The sequence below is a fragment of the Dromaius novaehollandiae genome, chromosome Z (genome assembly GCF_036370855.1).
Source record: "Dromaius novaehollandiae isolate bDroNov1 chromosome Z, bDroNov1.hap1, whole genome shotgun sequence".
NCBI classification, from domain to species: Eukaryota; Metazoa; Chordata; class Aves; order Casuariiformes; family Dromaiidae; genus Dromaius; species Dromaius novaehollandiae.
In genome coordinates, this window is record NC_088132.1 from 80,050,769 (window position 1) to 80,072,671 (window position 21,903).

At 47.0% G+C, this 21,903-nt stretch overlaps 1 protein-coding gene across 5 annotated transcripts in view; it reads left to right on the plus strand.

Moving 5' to 3' along the window:
• The window catches only part of LOC135325098 (SET-binding protein-like), a 263,102-nt gene that overhangs the window by 11,568 nt on the left and 229,631 nt on the right, over positions 1-21,903 (plus strand). For 4 of the 5 annotated variants that reach the window (XM_064502592.1, XM_064502593.1, XM_064502589.1 and 1 more), the window contains exon 2: positions 5,615-6,275. In XM_064502592.1, coding sequence (XP_064358662.1) covers positions 5,784-6,275 — 492 coding nt within the window. In that variant the 5' untranslated portion in view covers positions 5,615-5,783. Of the gene's footprint in view, positions 1-3,213; positions 3,281-5,614; positions 6,276-21,903 lie in introns of those variants that run through there. The other variant, XM_064502590.1, reaches the window with a different exon arrangement.

Genomic DNA, 21,903 nt, shown 5'->3' on the forward strand with positions numbered 1-21,903 from the left:
TTTTATCCCAGCAGGCTTTATACCCCATCAGGTATCATCTGTCTGCAGCACTCTGACTTTATGAATCACTGAGTTTTTACCTATCCTCTGGAACTGCCTTTAAGCTGCCATGAAAGAAGGTCTAACCTCCATTTTGTGCACTCTGGTCAATTCGATAAAAGTATGATCACACACTTATTGCTGATGCTCATCAGACTTGTTCTTACTACGTGGTAAAAGCACTGCACTTGAAACTCCTAGACTTTTGAAAGCAGTAATGAAATGTGGGTTGTTGTCTTTTCTATTGCTAACGTGGGTTAACTGAGTTCAGTGCAGCTTGCTGTATGCCAGGCTATTGAGTTTTTCTTTTTTGTGTGTGCGTCCCGTGATGGATTCTGAAATTTCACTGACACTTCTCATAAAAACAGGTTTCTGACCAAAACTTTCCCTCGGGTGTAGTGTGGGTTGTCCGTTGGCCTGTGCCCCAGAGGCAGCTGCATTTCAGTGGTAGCGTATGTAATTGAGGAGGCAACCCCGGATTCTTTGGAGTGAAAGGTGATACGTCATAATTAAATATTGCTGTATAGTCTCCAGCGCTTTGTGGCGAATGGGTTTAGAAAGATGGAGTGTAAAGAGGCTTCCAGGATTTCTGATATTTTTCAGGGATTAGGGATTTCTTAACAACTGTATGGCACATAGGAGAATGTGAGGTCCAAATGCTATCTGATAGATACGGGCTCAGGAGATGTGGGCTTCATTTCACTTTTGGTGGGACAAGCGCTGATCTGTGCCTCAGTTTCCCATTATTTGAACCCCATTAATAGTAGTGTTCTTTCGTTTTAAGGTATTTTGGACTAAATGGATAAAAAGAAAGCAGTCTTAGTAGCTAGTCATGCCTGAGATTAGTGTACTGTGGGATTTGGGTCGCATCTTGTAAAATTGCTCTGTGCTCTCTGCTGGTGCTCCCTGCGCTTGAGCAAAGCAGTCAGAGTAGCAACACAAGTGCTGGGCTGCTGAACCTGGCTTGCTTTTAGGTGTTTATTCAGCAGTGCCTATGCATTTTTTGTTTGCTTATTACTAATGTGATCGTTACTATGCGTAGGGCAAAAGCCGTGCCAAGTGTTATGTCCACTTTCTTCCATTCCATGAAGAACTCAAAGTACACAGATTTTTTTCCCCCCACTGCTTCCAATAAGGCCGTGGCGTCTTAGCCTTGTTTTTGTCCTTAGCAAATTTTCAGTTTAAGCAGTTTACAGTCCTGGCATTTGAATACTTGCAAATGCGTGGTTGCCTGAGGCAGGACAAGGAAGTGTATTTGGAGCCCATTACGTCAGACATCTAGTTTGACCCAAAGGGAGGTCTTGGACCTCAGGTCTTTGCCTCTAGAAGTGTGTCTGAGGTGCCCAGAGGTGCTGATAAGAGACACATGAACAACCATAGCAAGGCTGAGCACGCAGGCATTTGATTATTTCTCAGTACTTATCAGAGGAAGCGTGAATCTCTCCCTAATTAAGAGCTAATGCCAACTTCTGTGAAATTTGTTGTCATTCACCTGTGAATTATCCTTCTCAAATTTAACTTGACTGCAGGAAGCCTGCTAGTGGTAACACTTTCCTCTGGGAGCTTAATTCGGATGGTAAAATGCATCTGTAGTTGCTTATTGAAGGGGACTTGATGCTCTGAGCCTCAGAGGCATGGAAGGTCAGTTTGGGTAACCACTTAAACGTCTAGACAAGCCCAGTCTCTTGGGTTTTTAAAACAGAGCTAGAAGTCTCTTGGAAAATAAACTTCCTCGCTAGATTTGCAGGTCTGCACATTGCCAGTTAAGGCAGAAGAACAGCTAGAGGAAAAGTGTTTATTGCCTTCTCTTAGCCTTCTCCTTGCAGTCCAAATGGTGGCCTGGAATACAGAGGCACATGAACATGAGAAACAGAGAGAAGCCCAAGAGATAGCAGTTGAACCAGGGCAGAAGCATTCCCAGTGATTTGAGCCAGGGTTGTTTTGGGGGCTTATTGCCGCCTGTGCTACGTTCACAGGTTCTACCTCTTGCTTTTTTCTCCCAAGTTTGTTTTTTTTTTTTTGTCCAGTTGCAAAGCGCAGACCCCTGTATCTTTGAGGGGGGGTGGTGGAGGGGGAGGCACTAACAAAAAGGTATTGTGGCTGCAAGCGGAGAAACACAGCTCCCATTGAGAGAGCCCTTGTGGTGGGATCGGCCGTTAGCGTGTCTTGTGCTGCCTGTTGCTTCCAGACTGGGAGCAGTTCCCACAAGTGCAGCATGCCCCGAGCTGAGGAGAGGAGGAGAGCGCGGGAACACACCGATGGGGTTACTTGCTCAGAAGCCTGCAGTGAGGTTTCCTAATTAGTCAACGCACATGTAGCCTGCCCAAACAAGAAAGACGAGTATAATGTCCCTGCACCCAAGTCATTTAACTATTAACCCTGAAGGGAGAGTAAGGAGATACCTAAAACAATGACCCATTTAATTCTGTATAGCATTTGAGAGTGGTGTTATTTGTTGCTACCTGCAGGTCTGTTGATATCATCGTTTGCGGACTCTTAACATAATGTGAGGCCAATATTTTTAAGTAGGGTTTTAAGCTGGAGTTAGTGGGAACCCATCTGACACTGGTGTGACAGGATGACTTTATTCATCCGTTCCTTGTCTCTGCCAACCTGGAGGTGCACACCCAAACTGTTTGGGTTATGACCAAAAGTGCAGGTCTGAGACCCAGGACCAGACTTTGGGCAGGAGCCTGGGTTTTATTAGCTGTGAAGGAACATGAAGGAACCTTCCCGAGTCGCGAGCTTTATTTCAGATCCCTTTTGCGGTCAGGTCCCAATCCTAGCCCTGCACCCGCAACCGTTTGTCCTGCCGGCTGCGATAGCTGCGATTGCTTCGCTTGCAGCCTCCTTGGCCGCTTGGCGCGGCGGGCACGGCCCGGTGGCCTGCCTGCCGACCTAGATGCTCTGTGTGAGAGGCCTGCTCTTTTCCACCAGCAGCGAGAGAGGTTAATCGGCTGTGGGTGGAGGCCGGCACAGAGTGCCCATTGTACATGCGTGCATACCAGAGCAGTAACTCCCTGGAATGCTGCACAGCCGAGCTTTTACCACCTTGTGTTTATGTTGCAGTGCAGGAGTGTGTGTACATTGTGTCCCTCTCTAAGGAGATTAACAACGTGAAATGGCAGATAAATATGATGGCCTTCTTTTTTTTTTTTTTTTTTTTTTTTTTTGATTGGACCGGTTGGAAGAGGAAGGTAGCCCTGGCTCCCATGGGCATAGAGGAGAGGCAAGGTGCAAGGTCGGTCAATTAGGCGGAGCAGTGCCATGCAGCTGCGCAGCTTTAATGTGCTAATTGCATTAGTAATTAGCAACTACCACATGGTAAACACTCTTGGGTTTAGAGCTATGTATGGGCATTAACTAACCCACCTTTGGATAGGTTTGAATGAGGTAAGTGTTGTCCTCCTTCTGTAGGTGGAGAAAGGGCAGAACTGCTGACTGCAGGGTGAGTCAGTGTGGGAAGGGGCAGAGGTGCGGGATGCCTTGGAACTGTTGGTTCTTCTGGATCATGTTAAATGAAATGGGAATGACGGCAGCTCTGGGAAATGAATCTCCTCACTATCGCCAGAAGATATGCAACTTAAGCATAAGCGTTTTCATGCTGTTCTGCCAAGGCACTTCTAACTGCCATGAGCTGCAGAAACTACCTCTAAGGCCAGATGGTGGTTCAGGCTCCATGACAGTTCTCCTTTTCCCCCCACCCCTTCTGCTTGGGCTGTCAGCTTGTGCTATTTATGGGACTTTATTTGAATTTGTGTCTGTTGGGACCTGGGTGGAGATCACCCAATGATTTCATGGAGCTGTAGGTTGTTTAGGACTTTCCATTACTAGGTATATGGGCCAGGGTTGGACAAGTGACCCATGGCCATACTCCAGTGGAAGTGCAGCTGTGTAACTAAGGAAAGGTGCTTGTTATTATGTGTCTTTGAATTTTAAGCTCATGTAAGGTACTTCTAAGAAGCAGAAAGAAGCCAGTGGTGAAGTCCTTATAGGAGGTCATGAATGACTCTTCTTGGTGAGCTGTGCTTTGAAGTAAAACACACTAAAAGTGCTGTTATGATTTGGTGATAGGTAACAGGATCACTTCTGTTTCTCCTTTACAGTTTATTGCTACTAAGAATGGCTTGGGAAATCCCTGGCTGTACTCAGATCTTGCCTGTATTTGGTCAAGGGGTGTGGTTTGGCATTATAGCAAAGCTAATCTAAGAGGGAGCTACTGCTGAAAGCATAGGTCTGTACCCCCAGCACCTACTCCTGGCAGTGTGCTCTTATTTCCTTCTCTGTATGCCAGAAGCAACACTCCTCTGACCCCCTGGGGAACTGTTGCAGGGTACTAAAGCAGCATAAAAGTATCTTCCTTTTTTTTCTGAGCTATTCTTCTGCCAATTTTGTACCCTGATCTGGCTTGCCATAGACTGGGGATTTTATATGGGGGAGTTCAGAGAGAGTGTGTGAAACTACCTTAATACTGACAAAGAACAGCTTTCACAACGCCCTGTGTGTATCTTTTTACCAAACGCTTGGTATTTGGCTCAGCCTTTTTATGTCACTGGATGATATATCTTTTTGCCTTAGATGACCATTCACAGCTTCTGATGTTAATTTTGGCCAAGACTTTTTCAGAAGATACTGGATTTGAGTGTTTCCATTTTGGAGGGTTCAATTGGTAATATCTAGAAAGAAAGCCCAGATATGAAAAGGTGAGAGCACGGTCTTTGCTTCCGATGGCCTGGGCCTTTGCCACAAAGTGGTGGTACCCAAGGGCAGGAGTAGCTCTGGAAAATGTTGACTTCGGGTTTCCTCCATTGCCCTCAGTACTTAAGTCCCCGCTATGCGAGAGACCCAGGTGGATCCTCCTACACTTGGGCAGCCCAAGGGAATATCTCAGGCTCCAGACAGCGTGCCTGTGGCCCAGTGAGTGTTGAATAATTCATCCAAAGTGGAGTCCCTTGTAGAATAGCCAGCAGCTGAGTGCTTATGTCTCTTGCCTGGGAAGTGGGAAAAATAGAAGTTTGAAACTCTTCTGCCTGATTCATACGGCAAAACTGTGTTTTCTGTGTTCTGATCACTGGGTTATTGTTTAACCTGAGGCAAGCAAGTCTCTGCCTCTATTATTTATATATATATATATATATATTTTTTTTTTCCTTTAAAAAGACTGTAACAGGGAGCATTCTGCAATAATGAGAGCATTCACAGAGATGGAGAGCTGGTTCCCCACTCACTTCTTTCCCAAATCCAGAGTTTAAGGAGTATGTATTTATAGACTGTTTTCCATGCTTTTGAATATCCACTTTTATCAACATAGCAGTACACATGGCTATTGTTCTGGAATATCCACTTTTATCAACGTAGCAGTACACATGGCTATTGTTCTTTGGTTCAGCTATTCCACAATACCAGATCCAGCCCTGGGAAATGTCGGGCAGCATCAGTTCCCATTTCGCTTCAGGGAAAGTGTTTGAGATGTTGCAGGGGAAGCCCGAACGTTCTCTGTGTCAGTCATTTCCACAGTTGCATTTGGTGCATGTGTGAGTGCTAACTTCCTTTTTCTTCTCCTTTCTTTTGACAGTTGCAGATTTGATCTCTTCTGAGCTCCTTGCAGCGTCTGGACTATTGGGACTCTGAATCCTGCAGACAGTTACCATTTGTTTCCTGGGATCGTACCTGCCCTTTTTCTCTTCATCGCCTCCTGTGCTCCCCTTCCCTCTGATAAGACTCCAGTGCGTTGTGTTACTGCTATGGAACCAAGGGAGACTTTAGGCAGCTCCCGGCAAAGGGGAGGAGAGGTAGATTTTCTGCCAGCCACTGTTACCTCTGCAAAGCCTCCACCTGCCTCCAGCTGCACAGGGGAGACCATGCTGCCTGCCTCGGGCTCGGGGAAAGGGATCCCAGTGAGCGGAGAACGGATGGAGCCCGAGGAAGAGGATGAGTTGGGTTCTGGGAGAGATGTGGATTCCACTTCCAATGCGGACAGTGAGAAATGGGTGGCAGGAGATGGCCTGGAAGAGCAGGAGTTTTCCATCAAGGAGGCTAACTTCACAGAGGGGAGTCTAAAACTAAAAATCCAGACCACCAAGAGAGCTAAGAAGCCCCCAAAGAACTTGGAGAACTATATCTGCCCTCCTGAGATCAAAATCACCATCAAGCAGTCTGGGGAGCAGAAGCTCTCCAGAGCTGGGAAAAATAGCAAAGCAGCTAAAGAGGAGGACAGAGCACACTCCAGAAAGAAGGTAAGGTCCTACTCTTTCCTGTGTTCTCCCACCCATGCAGATCTCTTCCTCCGTAGCAGCTGACAGCCAGCGTCGTCAGCCACCCCCACGCTCTCCCCACCATCCCCTTGCTGTGTGCAGCAGACCATCCTGCTCACAGGAAAGCAGCCTGCCCCAGAGAGCAGAACTGGGCTCTGGAGGTTACTTCTGGCTATTCCTCTGCAAATAAAACAGTATTTAATCAGCCTTGTTATCAAAACTAGGCCATGATGATGCTTGTTTGGGAGGGAAGCATCTTTGTTGCTGGTATACCCTAGGGTGGGAGTAGACCAGCTGAAGAGTTGTCTGCTTGGAGACAGGGTTTTAAGCCTATGCAGCTCCTGAAAGCAGAAGGAAGCTAGGATTAAACCTGCCCAAAGCAGTTTGTCCAGGACATAACCTTCGCACAGTTTGCAAAGCCCTGCTTGGCTACCAGGGAACTAATACAAACTAGGTATCCTCCAGTGTTCCCGTGTATGCTGTAGAGATGATTTTGAATGATCCCTCATATTAACCAATTCTGAAGGGATCAAAAGTTCAGCCAGACCTTTTCTATTTTGTGCGTAATTGAGATTCAAGATTAATCATTACATGAGTGATAAATGAAGGAACCCACTTCTCAGCTGCTTTGTGTCTGAGCACAAATGCTCAAGCCTTTTGGCAGTTAAAGCTTTTGACTACATCTTAAAATACAGGTATGTGCACAGAGAACAACTCCTGTATACCAGGCTAACGGCTCTATTATTCTTGATTACAGCATTGTGCTAGCAACACTATAGTTACGCTTGAGAAAATACTTCCATTATAAGTCTCATTTTCTTCCCGATGCTTATCATTTTCTTGAAATATCCTTTTGGAGAGAAATTTCTGATACTTTAAGTTGGGTAAAAAAATTGATTCTTTCTGATTTAGTCAAGGAGAGGAAGTGGAAAGTGAGAAGAATCCTTTCTTTTTATTAACTGTTTTTCTTCTAGAAGCACCCTATTGTTTTGTTGTTGGCTTAATTTTCAGTAATGTAGCGTGTACTTAGTTCTCACATACATTTAGCTGAAGTGTTCTGAGCAGCACTGTGGGGGGGAAACCTTGGGACTAAGTATGTTATTTTGGGTGTAGGGGTGTGTTTTCTGTCCTAGGTGTTAGACAAAGGAGCCTTGCTCACATGGAGTCTTTATCGCAGTATAAGTACTTCATCTCTGCCTCTTTAGCACTGGTGGTTTCATGATGAGTTTGGTTAGGAATACACATTTGATGAAAGATGCATGAGTATCTCCAAAACATGGACAGATTTGTGGATGAATTCCTCTGGGATTTAAAACCACTGATTAGAGCTGCAGGGATAATTTGGCCTTCCTGTTCATGTAGCTTTGATCCCTCACGATGTAGCAGTTCTCCACTTCTCACAGATGTGGTGGATGCTCAGAAGGCTGCTTTAAGTCTGAGGAGGCTAATTGCCAATGGCTCTGTGTAGACGCAGTCTCCTCCGACTGATTTAAACCAAAAATCTGCTAGCAACTCTAAATCATATTTTTGAAGCAGACTGTCTTTTTCCCCACTCATTCCGGGCATAGCCCAGGGAGATTAGTCTTACTCACTTCGAGACTACTTCCCTAGAAGCTAAACTGGGAGAAAAACCTGACATCAAGGGGAGTTTTTTTCTTAAACTCCTTGTGGATAAAACACTGTGTGCATGGAAGATGCTTCTTTTAGCACAGCAGAGAGGCACTGGAGGTTTGGCCCCAGAACGCAGTAAGATTTTCTTGTGTATTGAAAAAGATGGGCAGCCTTCTTAGCATTAAGTAATGTCTCCTTTCCACTCCCCTTTCCTCCCTGAATAGTACCAGGGACTAACTGTTGTGTAAGACCATACTCAGTGATAATAAGGGTGTCACGAGTAATCCTTCCGTGACCATGCAGCAAGAAAAACAACTTGCTAACCAGTGCCTGCCACGGCTGGACCGGGGAGAATGTGGATGCTTAGAAATCAGAGCTTTCATTTCCATTTGTCATCCAGTCAGACAGGTACAGAGGAATGGACACACCTTCCATGTAGCCATCCAAAGAGAAGGTTAAATAAACACATCCTCACAGCTAGTTCTGTATGTGAAAAAGAAAAAACCCTTGCAGCATGGTCACGCTCCAGGTGAGATCTTAGTTGCGCAAAGATAAGGAGTTTCAAAGAGGTGGATCATCACAGCCCTGATGCGGCCGCATCTAGTGTATGTTTGCAGAGCGTGCACCGACTTTAAGCTCTTTGGGGCCACGCTGGCCTGACCTGACCATAAAAAGCCGCAGATGGATCCTCTGAACAGATGGGGAGAGGCCCGCCGTACCGGTGCATTGATTAGCATAACACCAACGGCTGCCGCGTGGCAGCTGCTGAACTAGGGTCGAGCGAGCTGGAGGTGCTTTGGCAGTGATGAAACCTGCAGAGGGATTTGAAGGCCTGTGGTGCTGTGACCTTGAGGCATTTGACACCCAGAGACCTGCGTCACCCTCCCCAGGGAGTGGTAAATACAGGTCCTGATTCTGCATCTCCTGGGCAGCTGCCCCTTGGCTTTTGGGTTCCCGAATCAGGCCTTGACTGCAAACATCTCATATCGAGGGGCGATGAAAGATGCTATGGGAGAGAGGGGTTGGAAATAGGTGGGAGGAAGGCTCCAGCAGTCAAAGCACATGATTGCTTTAATGGCTGATATGCGTGTCTCATGGCAGTTACAGAGATTTTTGTAAAGATAGGGTTAGGAGGAAGCGACAAGTTGAAACTTGAATTGAGCTGGGGCTGTCTGGTCCATCTGTGGGTTTTCCTGCAAGAGAGCAACGTGCAGGTAGTTTTTGCATATACTTGCAGAAATGTCCTGAGCTGCAGCAGGGGTAAGACAGCAATAGTAGTATTTAAATCATTGACGCTTACTTCTCCAGGGTTAGACTGTCTGATTGCCCATTGCTTTAATCAGCACAAACTCCAGAAGAGCAACTACTGGGAGGAACAGCAGCAGCGGGCAACAGCACACTTGCATCAGTGGGCCAGATATTTAGCTGGCACAGTGCCACTGTCCTCTGTGGACTTCTGCCAGGAGAGTTTGGCCCAACATATACGTTTCCCTTGGGCATGAGAGTAGTGTCATTATTTGAGTTTACCGCCTAGTTCGTGTATGCAGGGCTGTGCCGCACAGATCCATCTGTACGGATGGAGGGCTGAGCATAACCTGAGCTGGGAACACTGTGCTTCTCTTCCCAGCAGGTGGGACTGGCTGTCTTGCACCTCATGGAGAAGTGCCCAAATTTTTCTTTTCCCCTTAAGGAGGAGCTAACTCTGTTAGGACTTGAAAAATCGCTCAAGTTTGTTGCATAATAATTTAAGCTACATCTACAGTAGTCCCCAGCGCTTTGAAATACCACTTGAGTGTTCTTGCAGGAGTTCCAATGCTCATGGCGCAGAGGGCAAGTAATGAAAACATGGAAGCAATTTAAGTAACAGCATGTGGGTACACAAAGGACTGGCGATGCCAGCACTGTTAAAAGGGGCTGTGAACTAGGGATATAGGATTTATTCGGCGGCCACTTAGGGAGGAAGAAGATATGCCAGTTCCCAAGCTTTTGGCTGTTCTGCTAATTAGACAGCATAGGCTAGCGCCTGCTTTCCCAAGCTGTGGTCGGCAGACCGGTGGCTATTAGAGCAGAGCTCTGCAGCGCGCTGTGCTGCTCATGTGCTGAGGCCTGTTTTATTTTATTTATCCCCACACACACTTTGATTCCAGCTGCTACACTATATTAAAAGGAAGTAAACATGCATTAAATACTTTCCTCATGTTGCTTTTCCGCGTGAGCAATTGCCCCCGGGGATGCTAGGTGATGGGGAGGGAACGCAGGAGGCAATCTCGCTGGGTGTGGTTGCCTTCGTCCCCTGGCGAGGAAGGCGAGGGGGCGAGAGAGCACCCGGGTTGTGAAGCTTGGGTCTGCTGCCTTCAGTGTTTGGCTCTAACCCAAGAGCTCTTGGGTTTTGGTCGGGGCCTTGCCAAGTTTCACATCAGCTTCCCCCCGCTCCTCTCTTTAAAATAAGACCGAAGGTGATTTCCTCCCCCTTTTGCAGGGCTGCTCTAGAGATGAATTCCAGCTCGCTTTGTCCGCACGGGCGCTCGTGCAGTGATTCGAAAATGCAGAAATGTTATGTAAGCCTTAGCTCGTGTTTCAGCCGTCTCGCGCCTGGGGATGGAGCTGGCTCAACCGTTGCCGCTTCTCAACCCGCAGACGGCTCCGTTTTCATTTAGCCTGGTCGGAGGGGAGGGACGGAAGGAAGGGAGGGAAAAAAGAAAAGGCAAGGCACCCTGAGGACGAGGTCCTGGCTGCACGTGGCGGTGCTCTCCCACCTGCACCAGGGTCGCCTCCAGCCCGGCGCCCTCCGAGAGTGCTCCTGCCTTGGACCAGGGCAAACGTGCCGTCCGTCTTGCAGGGCACTACAAGCGTGGCACCAAAGGCAGAGGAGCAATCCGTTCCAAGCCCATCGTGCAGCACTTAACAAGCTCCAGATGGGTAGTAATTCCCTGGTTTTGTTTCTTTGGTTTCCTCTCCGCCTTCCTTTGCTGCCCTCTGTTTTCCTATGTCTGCAAACACTTCCCCCCCCCCCCCCCCACAACCTTTTTTAAAATATATCCTGACAAAGTTTCTTTGGAGCTTCCATCATATGCATAATTTACTGCCTCAGAGGATGTAAACTTTTTTTTTTGTAATTATTATTGCACTCTTTTTTGAGAGCTTGAGATGGGTGAGCATGCTTGCTTGCTGCAAGATAAGCAGCAGCAAGTCAACTGGAAGTAAAGCTGCCTTGTGTGCAGTCGGAGGAAGTGCTGTCCTTGGATTTTTCTTGCTACACATTTTTTGTTTTCCTTTGGATTGCTGCAGGTATATCCCGTTTGCCTGCAGGAAGCTGTCCTGGTGCCTTTTCCCTGGAAATGCCATTCACTGCCTTCTTTTCCCTTGCTTAGCCCTGCAGAGGCAACTTTCTGCTTGGGTCCCCCTCTTCCTCTTTCCTCCCTCCTTCAGGGCTTTCTCATTCACATGCTTTTCCCTTTGGACCCCTCCTTCTTCCACAAGATCATGACCATTTCCCCCTGTTTCTCTCCTTTTTCTTTGCATCGCTGACTGCACATTTCGCCTTTCCTCCCGGTTCTTGTGTGCATCCACATCTCTTGCCAGATTACCCCTGTGCCTTACTCCTCTCCCTGGCCACTGGTGTGCACAATCGTCACATTGCTCATCTGGTGTGCTCATCTCCCTTCGCAAAGGGCACCCCCCCCCTTGAGCTTTCTTCTGGGCGCGTGAGCTCTTCCTAATCGCATCCCGAGCATGGCTCAGGAGCTGGCATAAGTGCTTGCTCCCCAGGCTGCGTGGGGGTTAGCAAGGAGAAGTTGCTTGCACGTTTGTGGTTCTCAAGGGATGGTATGGTGGCAAAGGATGGAGCCCCCCAAGCCTCTTCAGCTTGGGCCTGTTTCTGTGCTGCTTTGGTCCCCAAACTAGCTTAGAGAAGCCTTGAGGCTGCTCTAAATGAGCCTGACTGCAGGTACCTAATGCTCATGAGAGCAGTGGGAGGTGAAGGGTAGTGTTGCAGACCTCAGCCCGGGTCGTGGGACAGGGGCAAACCCCCAGAAATACCAGCACAAGGAGGGAGACTTCTTCTAGTTGCATTAAGGTGAAACAGGGTTTTGAGCTGCTGAAAGACCAATTCAGAGTTGCTCGAGCAGGCACGAGGCTCCTGGCGTTTTTGCAATCTCTCTACCCAAGCATACCAGTGCAAAGTTACATGAACTCAGCTCTTTGATATTTATCCTGAGTTTCTTTCTAGCTACTTTTTTTTTCTTTTTCTTTTTTTCCCCTACTGCGTTGTTGAAGACACAAATGAGACAGCTGCAATTTGGTGCCCTCCCACCACAACCACCCCCCAAAAAAGGGAGAGAATGACATTCTTCTTAGATAATTTAAATCTTAGGAGACCTGTTTTACTATGAGCTGAAAACCACTTAGGCCCAGATTCATCTCAGTCCTTGAAGACACTTTGCCAAGGCACCCAGCCGGGGAACTGGACGCCCAAGGGGCGCTCTGTGTTGTCAGCCAGTTGAAGCAGGCCCCTCCTGGAGGTGGGTCAACCTGCACTATGCAATAACAGGACAGCTGAATCCCAAGCTTTTACCCTTCCTTCTTCTTTGCCAAAGTTGCTGCATGTTGGAGCAGTGTCTGCCTTACATCATGCCATGGATATCTTGCAATGGGAATAAAGCAGGTCCTTTTCCATCGCTGTGCTCTGCCGAGAGCCAGCTGATACCCATCCCTCACTGTCTTCCTCTGCTCCCATTGAATTGGTGATGTTTTTTTGCATGTAGTCAAGTATTTCTTAAAGACGCAAGAGTTTGGGAGTGGTGGGACAGGTTGGGGAAACCTGAGCAGGCTTTTACTGCCTAATGCAGAGTGCCAAAAGAGGAAGAGCTGCCACATTTCATTAGCCGCTGCACGACTGGGATTTGCGGAGCCTGCCTGTGTCGAGGGCTGATTTTGTTTTCCAGTGGGTCCCTCCCATGGCTGAGCTCCGCTGGCCCTCTGTGCCATCTCCTTGTTCCCTGGCAGCCCTCGTGCTGTGCCGCTCCCCAAAATGCAGCAAAATGTCCTGCATGCTGCTTGGTCCGTTGATGAGATGCTGTGAGGCTGTGGAGAAGGAAGTAACTGGGACCAGTTCAGGGCAGCTGGAGGCAGGCGGTGGCGGAGCTGGGACCTGCAGCCTGGAGATGCCAGAAGGCGGGAGCCGATTGCCCCGGCACGCTTTCTGCAGCAGGACCATGTGAAATGGGCCAGCAGAGAGGGGATGGTGGCAGGTGGCAAAACCCCTGCCCTGGTTATGTCTTCATCTTTTGGATGTGCAGGGAGCTGGTCCTTCATGCACACATTCACGTTCCTCCTGCCTCTCTTCTTCCATGCAGTGCTCCCCCTCCTCTGCTTACAGGCACGTGTGACCATGGAGAGCAGCTGATTTACCTCCAGCTTTTTTTCATCTTCAACCTTTTTTTCACATGTGCCCGCATGCCCAGCTGTTCCCCCTCAGGTTAGGTCTAATCCTTCACATACTTCATTCCCAAACTGGCTTCTCGCAGCAGACAAGCTCACATGTACCCCACTGTAGTACCCCCTGCATGATGGACTGGTCTCGAGTTCATGTTGATGGATTGGAGGGTTCACCCCGTACCCACAGCCCAACACATTGCCCTCACTTGCTGCCTCTCCCAACATTGCCCACGAGGTATTATTATTATTTTTTTTCCTGCGAGCACTGAAATTTGTGAAGATTGGTTTCTGATGGCTTTCTTTTACGTGATTTCTCTGCTGTCTAATGATACGTGAACTCATGGGCTAGTCCCTCTTTGAGAGCCCCTATAAGGTCCCTTTCTTCTGGCCAGCTAACAATTTTAAGAAAACTTTCTGGATTATAACACCATAAAGATTTCTGTTCCTCTGTCAAACTTGATTGAAATTGGCCAAAATAGTCAAAAAAAAAAAATACTGAGGAGAGGTTCGGGTAGAGCAGGCAGAGAGTCTGTGTGCATATTCACATACACAGACATGCGCACCCAGAGTGTGGTCACATTAGCCTTGTTTCCTTAGGAAACCAGTCTAAAAATATCCAGAGTAAACAAGCTTTGTTTTGTTTTTTAACGTTAAGACTTTTCCTACTCTTGAAACTTAAAGTGATTCCATTTGAGACGTGACCCTCAAGAACAAGTCCAGTTTGCTGTGTTTTCGTAAGAACTTTTTTTTTTTTCTGTTTCTTGCCGTGACCTCTAACGTGAATTAAACCAGTGGCACTTGGCTCCTTCATTTCAGGACATGAAGTGCTATTTCTACATCGTGATTATATTTGGACTCCGAGCTGCAGTGAGTTGATATTAGGACAGGGGTTCTCAAGCTGTGGTACATGCACCATTGGCAGGACACAAGCTGCTTCAGAGGGGGATGCTCAGCCTGGAAACAATTCCAGTTGTTCCGGGTGGTATGAAGTAAAACTAAAACATATTTTTTGATACATTTTTTTCTTTTCCAGGGCTATGGGCTAGGGGGTGAGAGGGACAGCGGAAGGGCTAAGGTGTCTTAATGCAGAAATGATGTTGAATGCTTCAGATGTGGTCTGGACTCATGCCAGAGAGAGTGTTGCTGAAGATGAGGACGTGGTCATTCAAGATGAACAGTCGACTGCAGCTGTTTTTGCAGAGCTGAGTATGTCTCTATCAGGCTTGTTTTACGGTAGTGCCTCCTGTTCCTGCTGCACGCTGATGCCTACTGTGGCAGGCCCTGCATGAAGGCATCAGAAGAGACTGCCCTTCTGCAAGAAGCTCACAAGCTCAGTAGAAAAAAAAAAAAGGGAGGAGAAATGAAACGATATTGTCTCTCAGTACAGCATGTGAAATAGAGTAATGAGGTTAAGTGACTCACTCAAGGAATCTGTCATGAGCCAGGGGTAACACTCGGGCCTTTTTCATCGCGGGATGGTTGCTTACCCATAACACAATTGATCCTCACATCACAGGGACTCCTTCCTCTGTATTTGTCATAGTTTGGTTGGTTAGAGGCTGCACAACAGAATCAGCTTGAGGAGCTTTCCTCTGCGCTCCCTTTGCAAGTCTCGGCAGCTTGACCTTCTCCTCTGTCCCGTGGACAGCTTGTGTATACATGTAATTCTCTGAACATAGTGACAGAAGGCTGACAAGTTCAGGTCACAAGTAACTTTCATGACAGAATTACAGGTCAGAAATATGACCATATATGAAAACAGAAAGGCAGAGAGAAAAGGGAAAAATGCATTAAAAATGTCAGCACTGGAGGCAAGAGATCGGGCTGCTTCAATAGTTGAGAAGACAGTCTTTTTTTAGAAAAGGTAGTGGTGGCCTGTTCATCAAATGATACGTGCACAGCCCTTTTGGACACCAGTCCTCTTCTGCTTGCCATTGAAACTGGTGAATTTTTTTCAAAGTTCGTGGCTGCCTGTATCTTTGTTGGCAGCTTAAAAATAAAGCTGATCTCAAAGAAAAGTTAAGGCTTGATACAGAAATCTGGGGGTGAAGTTTTTGGGCCTGTGTTGTGATCAGTCAGACTTGATGCTCTTAAAAGTCCCTTTTGGTCTCTAAACCCTAAAATGTGGTAAGAGTCAAATGAGTATTTATTGGACAAATCATTATCTTCTCATCAGTTTCTCATGGCTTTCTGTCTCACCTGGGTGGCAAGGTTTGTAGAGAGAGATGATATCTTCTGTTGACATCGGTGTAACAGCAACTCCACCGCTATAAACCTGGGTGGTTCATTGAGGAATTTCAGCGCTTTAGTAGTGTTGTAGCTTTGGTGGCTTCCTGTGAGCCGCTCTCGATCCACACGGCTGAAAGATGAGGATCAGCCTGGAGGGCATTTGTGTGTAATCTTCCCTTGCCCAATGCTCCCACTGGAATGTGGTGGCACAAGCAGCCGCGCCAGAGGCCACGGCCCCGCTGCTCTTGTTGACTGCCCTGCTTTGTTTGGCGAGGAGAGGTCTGACCGGTGGGCTTTCGGATATGTTGCCACCCATCGTGCTCTTGCATCGCTGGCGAGGTAGCGTCACTCACTTCCAACCACCGGTGCGTGCTTCTGGTGAGAAGGCGGCTCTTCTGTAATTGCGCTTGGCAAGCTGTCCCGAGAAGGAAACGGAGGAAATTGTTTTTTTTGCACCTTCAAAGTCGAGCTTAGGCTGTAATTTCTAAAATGATTTCTTTCTTTTTCAATAGCCTCCCCCTCTCCCACAGTCTATGCTGAAGTATTATGCTGGCCTAACTAGCTAAACTTTATCTGCCTGATTTCCAAGTGGGTAATTTGTTGAAAGCTTACTTCTAAGGCTAAGAAAAATAGAACTGAAAAGATATTTTCCCACTGGGGAGCAGCACTAAGAGAGGCTTGATCAGCCCTTATTCCTGCCTCTTACCCCTCCTACCAAAGCCTTTTCAGCTATAGGGACAGCCCTGGAGTCAGTATCTTGCTTAATACATAGTAACAGGGAGCTTGGAGGCACTTGTTTTCATTGCATCTTCCAAGGGAACCCATGGTACTGAATTAATTACATGTTTTATTTCTATCTTATAACCCTTTTATGTGTAAGTTAGATAGGGATAATTAATGTTTTTCTTGTTTTGCCGATATTGCAGAATCGTTCTGTAATCTACAGGACATTCAGCAATGCTCAGCTGAGTCATTGGAGAACTCTTCCTGAAGACAGCCTGTCACTTTCCATGGGACACTTTTCTTCAATAATTTGTGTAATCATTGAGATGAATTCCCTCCAGCCCATTTCTTTCTTAATTCCATTGGTTAGTTATAATTATATTCCTGATTCGAGGGAGAAGTGGGGGGAAAAGCCTATTTCCTTCTGTGACTACAGCAAACCGATTGCAAGAGGAACATATAAGAGCATGATGGGAGGGCCTCATCTGCCCATAGGTGTTTGATTCTGGGTGTGGGCAGAAGCTGCTATTAGTTACTTATGGACAGCAATTGCCAACATACTTCCTGGGAATTTCTGAAATGTGGGAGAACTGTGGAAGGGCAGCACATCCTTTACTGCTCTCTGTGCTTTGATTTATAGATACAAAGTGTAACAAAATCATACTTTATCCTTGCATGCAATGTGGGACTTGGGTGCTTGGACCATGGAGCTTTTGGGCCTGCTTGGCACATCACTGAAAATAATGGGAGTTTGGCTGTCGATGTCAATGAGTGGAAAGAGGAGGTTTTAAGGAGGAGGGAGGGCAGCTTGTGACAGGCAGCCAGATCCTTACCCTGAAGCATTTGAGTGCCATATAGTGACCTGACAGTGATTCTCATTTGGCTTTCTGCGTTTGCAGGGGTTCATATTACTGATGTATACTTAAGGCTTTGGTAAAGTGCACTGGCTTCAGGTTATAGAACAGTCCTACTGAATAAATGCAGAAAAAAAAGATCTCTTTGCATTAATAATAAAAAAAAATCCAAGGAAATAGGACAGATAGTAATTACTGTCTAAATAAGCCCTTTACTATTACATCATGAATTTGGCTGCTGAACCTTACTTCCACCTGCTAACATTAGCACGTGAGATTGTCATGACGCGCTGAAAAGATGGAAATCTGGGGAAACCTTGTCATTTATCTGTCTCTCTCTCTATCTGGCCTTACTCGTGTATTGTGCTAATAAAACTTAGTGTGAGCAGCAGCTGCACGCTAGAGATACAAGTCGACTCAGGCCATCTTGGCCACATGGTTTAATGGGCCTCTGTGAAATCCCTGGGTCAGAGGCCATCCACCGTGCCCATCTTTGTCACATCTTGGTGATGTGTATCCTGGCAGGTTTTTCTTTTTGTTCCCTCCCCAGTATGGAAAGAACCATCTGCCGAGTTGGCTTTCAGAAGAATTTCGAAAAATACCAATTTCCCTTTGTTCTGAAACGTGTGTGTGTGTGTGGGGGGGGGGGGGGGGGACAGAAGGGGGATGGAAAGCCTGACCTAAAATCAAGCCAGTATTTGCAGGGGTTTTAGAATAGCTCGTATTGTGTTTCCTGCTCCCCAAGGAAGGGTTGTCCTCTTTCTTCTTTTCTCTTTGATTCGATTCCCTGCCACTCCGTGAGCAAGTCAGAAGCTGCAGCTGCTGCTGTCAGCTGGGGCAGGGAGTCCCCTTGTTTAAAACCCATGTGTTAATCCCCGGTTAGGAAAAGTAGAAATGCTTTATGTTCCCCCTATAGCCCCCTTTGCATTCTGTCTTCCCACAGCTTCGCCTGCCTGGAGTCCTCGCCACTTTATTTGGGTAACGTCTGCAGTTTAAGCTCAGTTTCTTCTGTAAGATACAACCAGCTTGGACCAAATAGCTGGTCACCACCAATGCATTACGCACCATTTGGATGCTAAGTTATGTTATAGGGACAGTTTGAGACTTCAGCCAGAGAGGAAGAAAGAGCCAGTGAGGGAAGGGGGGGCATGGACAAAAAGCAGTAGATAGGAAAGTGATTCTGTGAAGTCAGATGTGAAAATACAGGTATCAGTTGCCGCAAAGTGGCCTAGATGGCAGGTAGGATGACGCCCTGTGAATAAGCAGACCCAAAGACTGGACAAAGAGACCAAAACAAGGCTGATTTTCGAGCATGAGGAAGGAGTCGGAAAGGACATAAAAAGTGTATTATGAACTCTGAGAATAATGATGGTTTCCAAGTAAGGAGAGCGGTTTCCATAAGGCTGCAGATATGGATGGATAGAAATGCTTTCTTGCAGAGGCTGAGTGGACTTGAACGCCAGCTCGTGGAGTAAAGCTGACCCCAGCAGTGCCTGGTGTCTCCTCAAACAAAAAACAAAACCAAAAAAAAAGGAAAAAACTCAGTGAAGTTGGTTTCTGCCCTTCGCGGCGCTGTCAGGTGTCCATCGCCACCTCTAGCCACCGTGCTTGGTGAGCGTCTCTCCAAATGATTGAAACGCGACCGCGTGTTGAACGCGGTATTGATTTCTTGGGTGTTTCTGCTCTTTGCTTGCCTTTTTGTTTGCTCCGCTTAACTGGGCCGAGGCAAAACATAGGAGAATTGTTGTTTTTCCCAGCTAATGAACCTCACTTTCTGCTTTACGTGCACTAACGCGTTGCCTTTGGATTGGGGGTCACAGCCCTGCTCTTGTCTCCCCATCAGTCCCTTTAACCACCCCCCTCGTTTTTATTGGAATGGAAAATAAAGAAAATAAGTTACAAACATTACCCTTAAGCATCAGTAAAACTTACCTTTAAGCCTCTTTGAGGGGTCTAAACTAAGCAGAAAGTGTCTGTTCTGGGATGGATGGGCCTTCCTGTTGAAACACTTGTGTTTCTGCTGTGTGAAAGTTGCAGAAAAATGCACATGGGATAGGCAGGGTTTAATTTCTTTCTCTCACTTTTTTTTTTTTTTTTTAAGGTAGAGAATAGAGTAGTGGTGTGAAAGAATGAATTAGTTATGGCAAATCTTATTAGTGTCCATTGTAAGCAGAGAAGCAGAGACATATGGGAGCACTTGCAAAATTATTCCTTGTTTATTCAGCTTCCTAACCGAAGCAAATTTTTTTGCATAGTGTCATTTATTTGGCAACTGGAGGGGTGTGGAAGGTGTGTGCGTATATGTAGGGAAAAGAGGGGGGATGGGGGAAACGCAGTATTGGTATTTCATTAAAACTGATGCTCAGTGCTTTGTTTGTCAGGTTTTGGCAAGGCTTTTTACTTTGAAAGCCATTCAGAGAGGATCGGAGCAGATGGCAGGGAGATCCTGTTTGTGTTATTTTTGGACATTCCCATTGAAAGTCTCAGATTGTTGTCCTTTCCCCCCCTCTCCCCTTCCCCCACTCCTGGATGTTTTTCTTTCTTCCTTCCTTCCCCCCTTCCTTCTTGAGAAGGTTTTTTTTTCTTAAAAGAAATGCATATATTATTAATAATATAAAATCATGTAAAAGCAGGGTGCATTTCTGAATGACCAAACTGGATATTTTATTTCTGTCTGCCTATATTTGGAAAAAGTTGCAAGGGAGACTGCCTCCTCCTGAAGATACATGTGCTGCCTAATGAGGGTCAACTGGGTAGAGATGGGAAGCAGGACTGCTGTCTGGGGGGAGTTCAGCTTGACAGCAGCATTTTTCCCTGGTAGTTCAGGCCTATGAAGTGAGTTTAGATTGAGTCTCTGATAAAACAGCTTTAGTGACTTGTACAACATATGCTTGTGACCTCCGTCCTTCTGAAGCAGTTCTGGTAGAGAGGGCCACTGTAGATAGACTGAAAAAGTGGACTTTGCCCTGGCTCTTCGTGGTGGTCTTCCCGCGTCACTGGTGAGATTCATTGGTCTTAGGCGGTCGGGAGGGCTTTTGCTCTACCATCATCTGCGCCCAGCTTGTTCTGGGAAGAGGGAACGTTATTGCTTTGCATTCCTGCTATGAGCATTTCTCCAAAGCAGTAACTTAGTGTAATATAACAATGCTGGAAATGCAGGCAGCGCCTTTCACGGGGAAGTCTTCACTGAAGCTCTTCAGTACCCTTGTACAGGCAATACAGTAAAACTGAGCCTGGTCCAATCAGTTAAAGCACTTGGCTAGCTGAGGTCTATCAGCAGCGATATGCACACACAAGGCAGATGGGAGGTCTTGGCCAGAGTCAGTAGCCAAAAGTTCAGGTGATTCACCTGAAGCTCATCCAGATGATTAAATCTCTTAAGGTAAGAGGGAAATCTCAAGGAAACAAGCTTTCTCTTGCTTTTTCCATCAGTGGCTGTTCCCTGGGAGTGCAGAAATACAAGCAAGTGAACCTTACAGCCTCCAGCTGAACTATCCTGACCCTTGAAGAAAGTTTGGTTCAGGTTTTGTCTGAGTTCACGCTGATGATTCATGTTGGTTTTTAGGTTGCTTGAACCTGTATACCCACATCCTCAGTTATTTTTTTTAACCAGTGCACTGAGGGAACCCACTTCAGAAACTCTTCATTTTGTTCTTAATTGAATGAAAAGCTCAGAAGTCTTTCAGTTCCATTGCAGCCTCCGAGTTTCATGGCTAGTCACAAGAGAAGTCTGCTTGGGTCTTTAGTGGGTGACTGAGGGTGTGTGAAGTGATACTGCTGAAAGTGCATCTGGCTGGATACCATAAGCTAAGGGGGAAAAAAAATAAAAACTAAAAACTTGCCTTCTTCTTGCAGCTACCTCTTGCTAGACCGTTAGCATCCGCTTTGCAGGATGTTGCTCTGCAGCATGACTTTTACGCCTCTCCCGTTCAGGTTTGGCACCTTGTGCTTGCTACCTACTGCACGAGCCTTCTGCTCCGAGGGTGGACGGGGCTGCCTTCGCCCCGCGCTCTTCTTCTTGCGTGGCTGCCTTATGCCGGGCTCGCAGCGCTGGTGAAGGTTTCCCTTTGAGAGCTCTCAGCGATGAGGGCTTTGCTGGTCTGGCGCGCTGAGAAACGAGCCAAGCGGCAGCCTCAGCCTGGACAAAAGGCAAACTCGACCTACTATTTATGTAGTTACTTAAACATGATTTAACCGAAATAATGCACGCTGCGACTTGGCTGGGGGAGGGGAAAGGGGAGGAGAGGGGCTTGTTTCTAACGAGCCAGGAGACAGCACGATTAATTACGTATGAAGGGCAGATAACAGACAGCAAACTGTCTACGGCGGAGAGAAGCAAAATACCGACGCGAACAATTAAAGCGTCCACGTGACGGAAGGGTCAGCGGTTTCTCATGAAGTGGGAGGTTGGCTGTGGCCCCTGGAGACCCGCACTGGATGCTTTGCTGGGCTGCATCACGGAGGGGAGGAGGCAGGGCCCACGCGGGGCTTCCGGGCCCTACGCGCCTTCACTGCCAAAGTTTTGCTGACGCTTCCGTGGTTGACAGTCTGGGCGTTATTTTCATCACACGTCCTCTCGGACAGCGAGCTCCTAATCTCAGTGACCTGTGAGGCTATGAGAAGTGGTTGAGGTGGGGAGGAGAAGAGCAAAGGCTCTGGAGATGGTTAGATACCTCAAGGTGCTGCAGGCCATCCGGAGGAGAGCCAAGAGAAAAGAAGCTCTTCCCTTTTTTTTTCCCATGTGTTAATTTTCCACA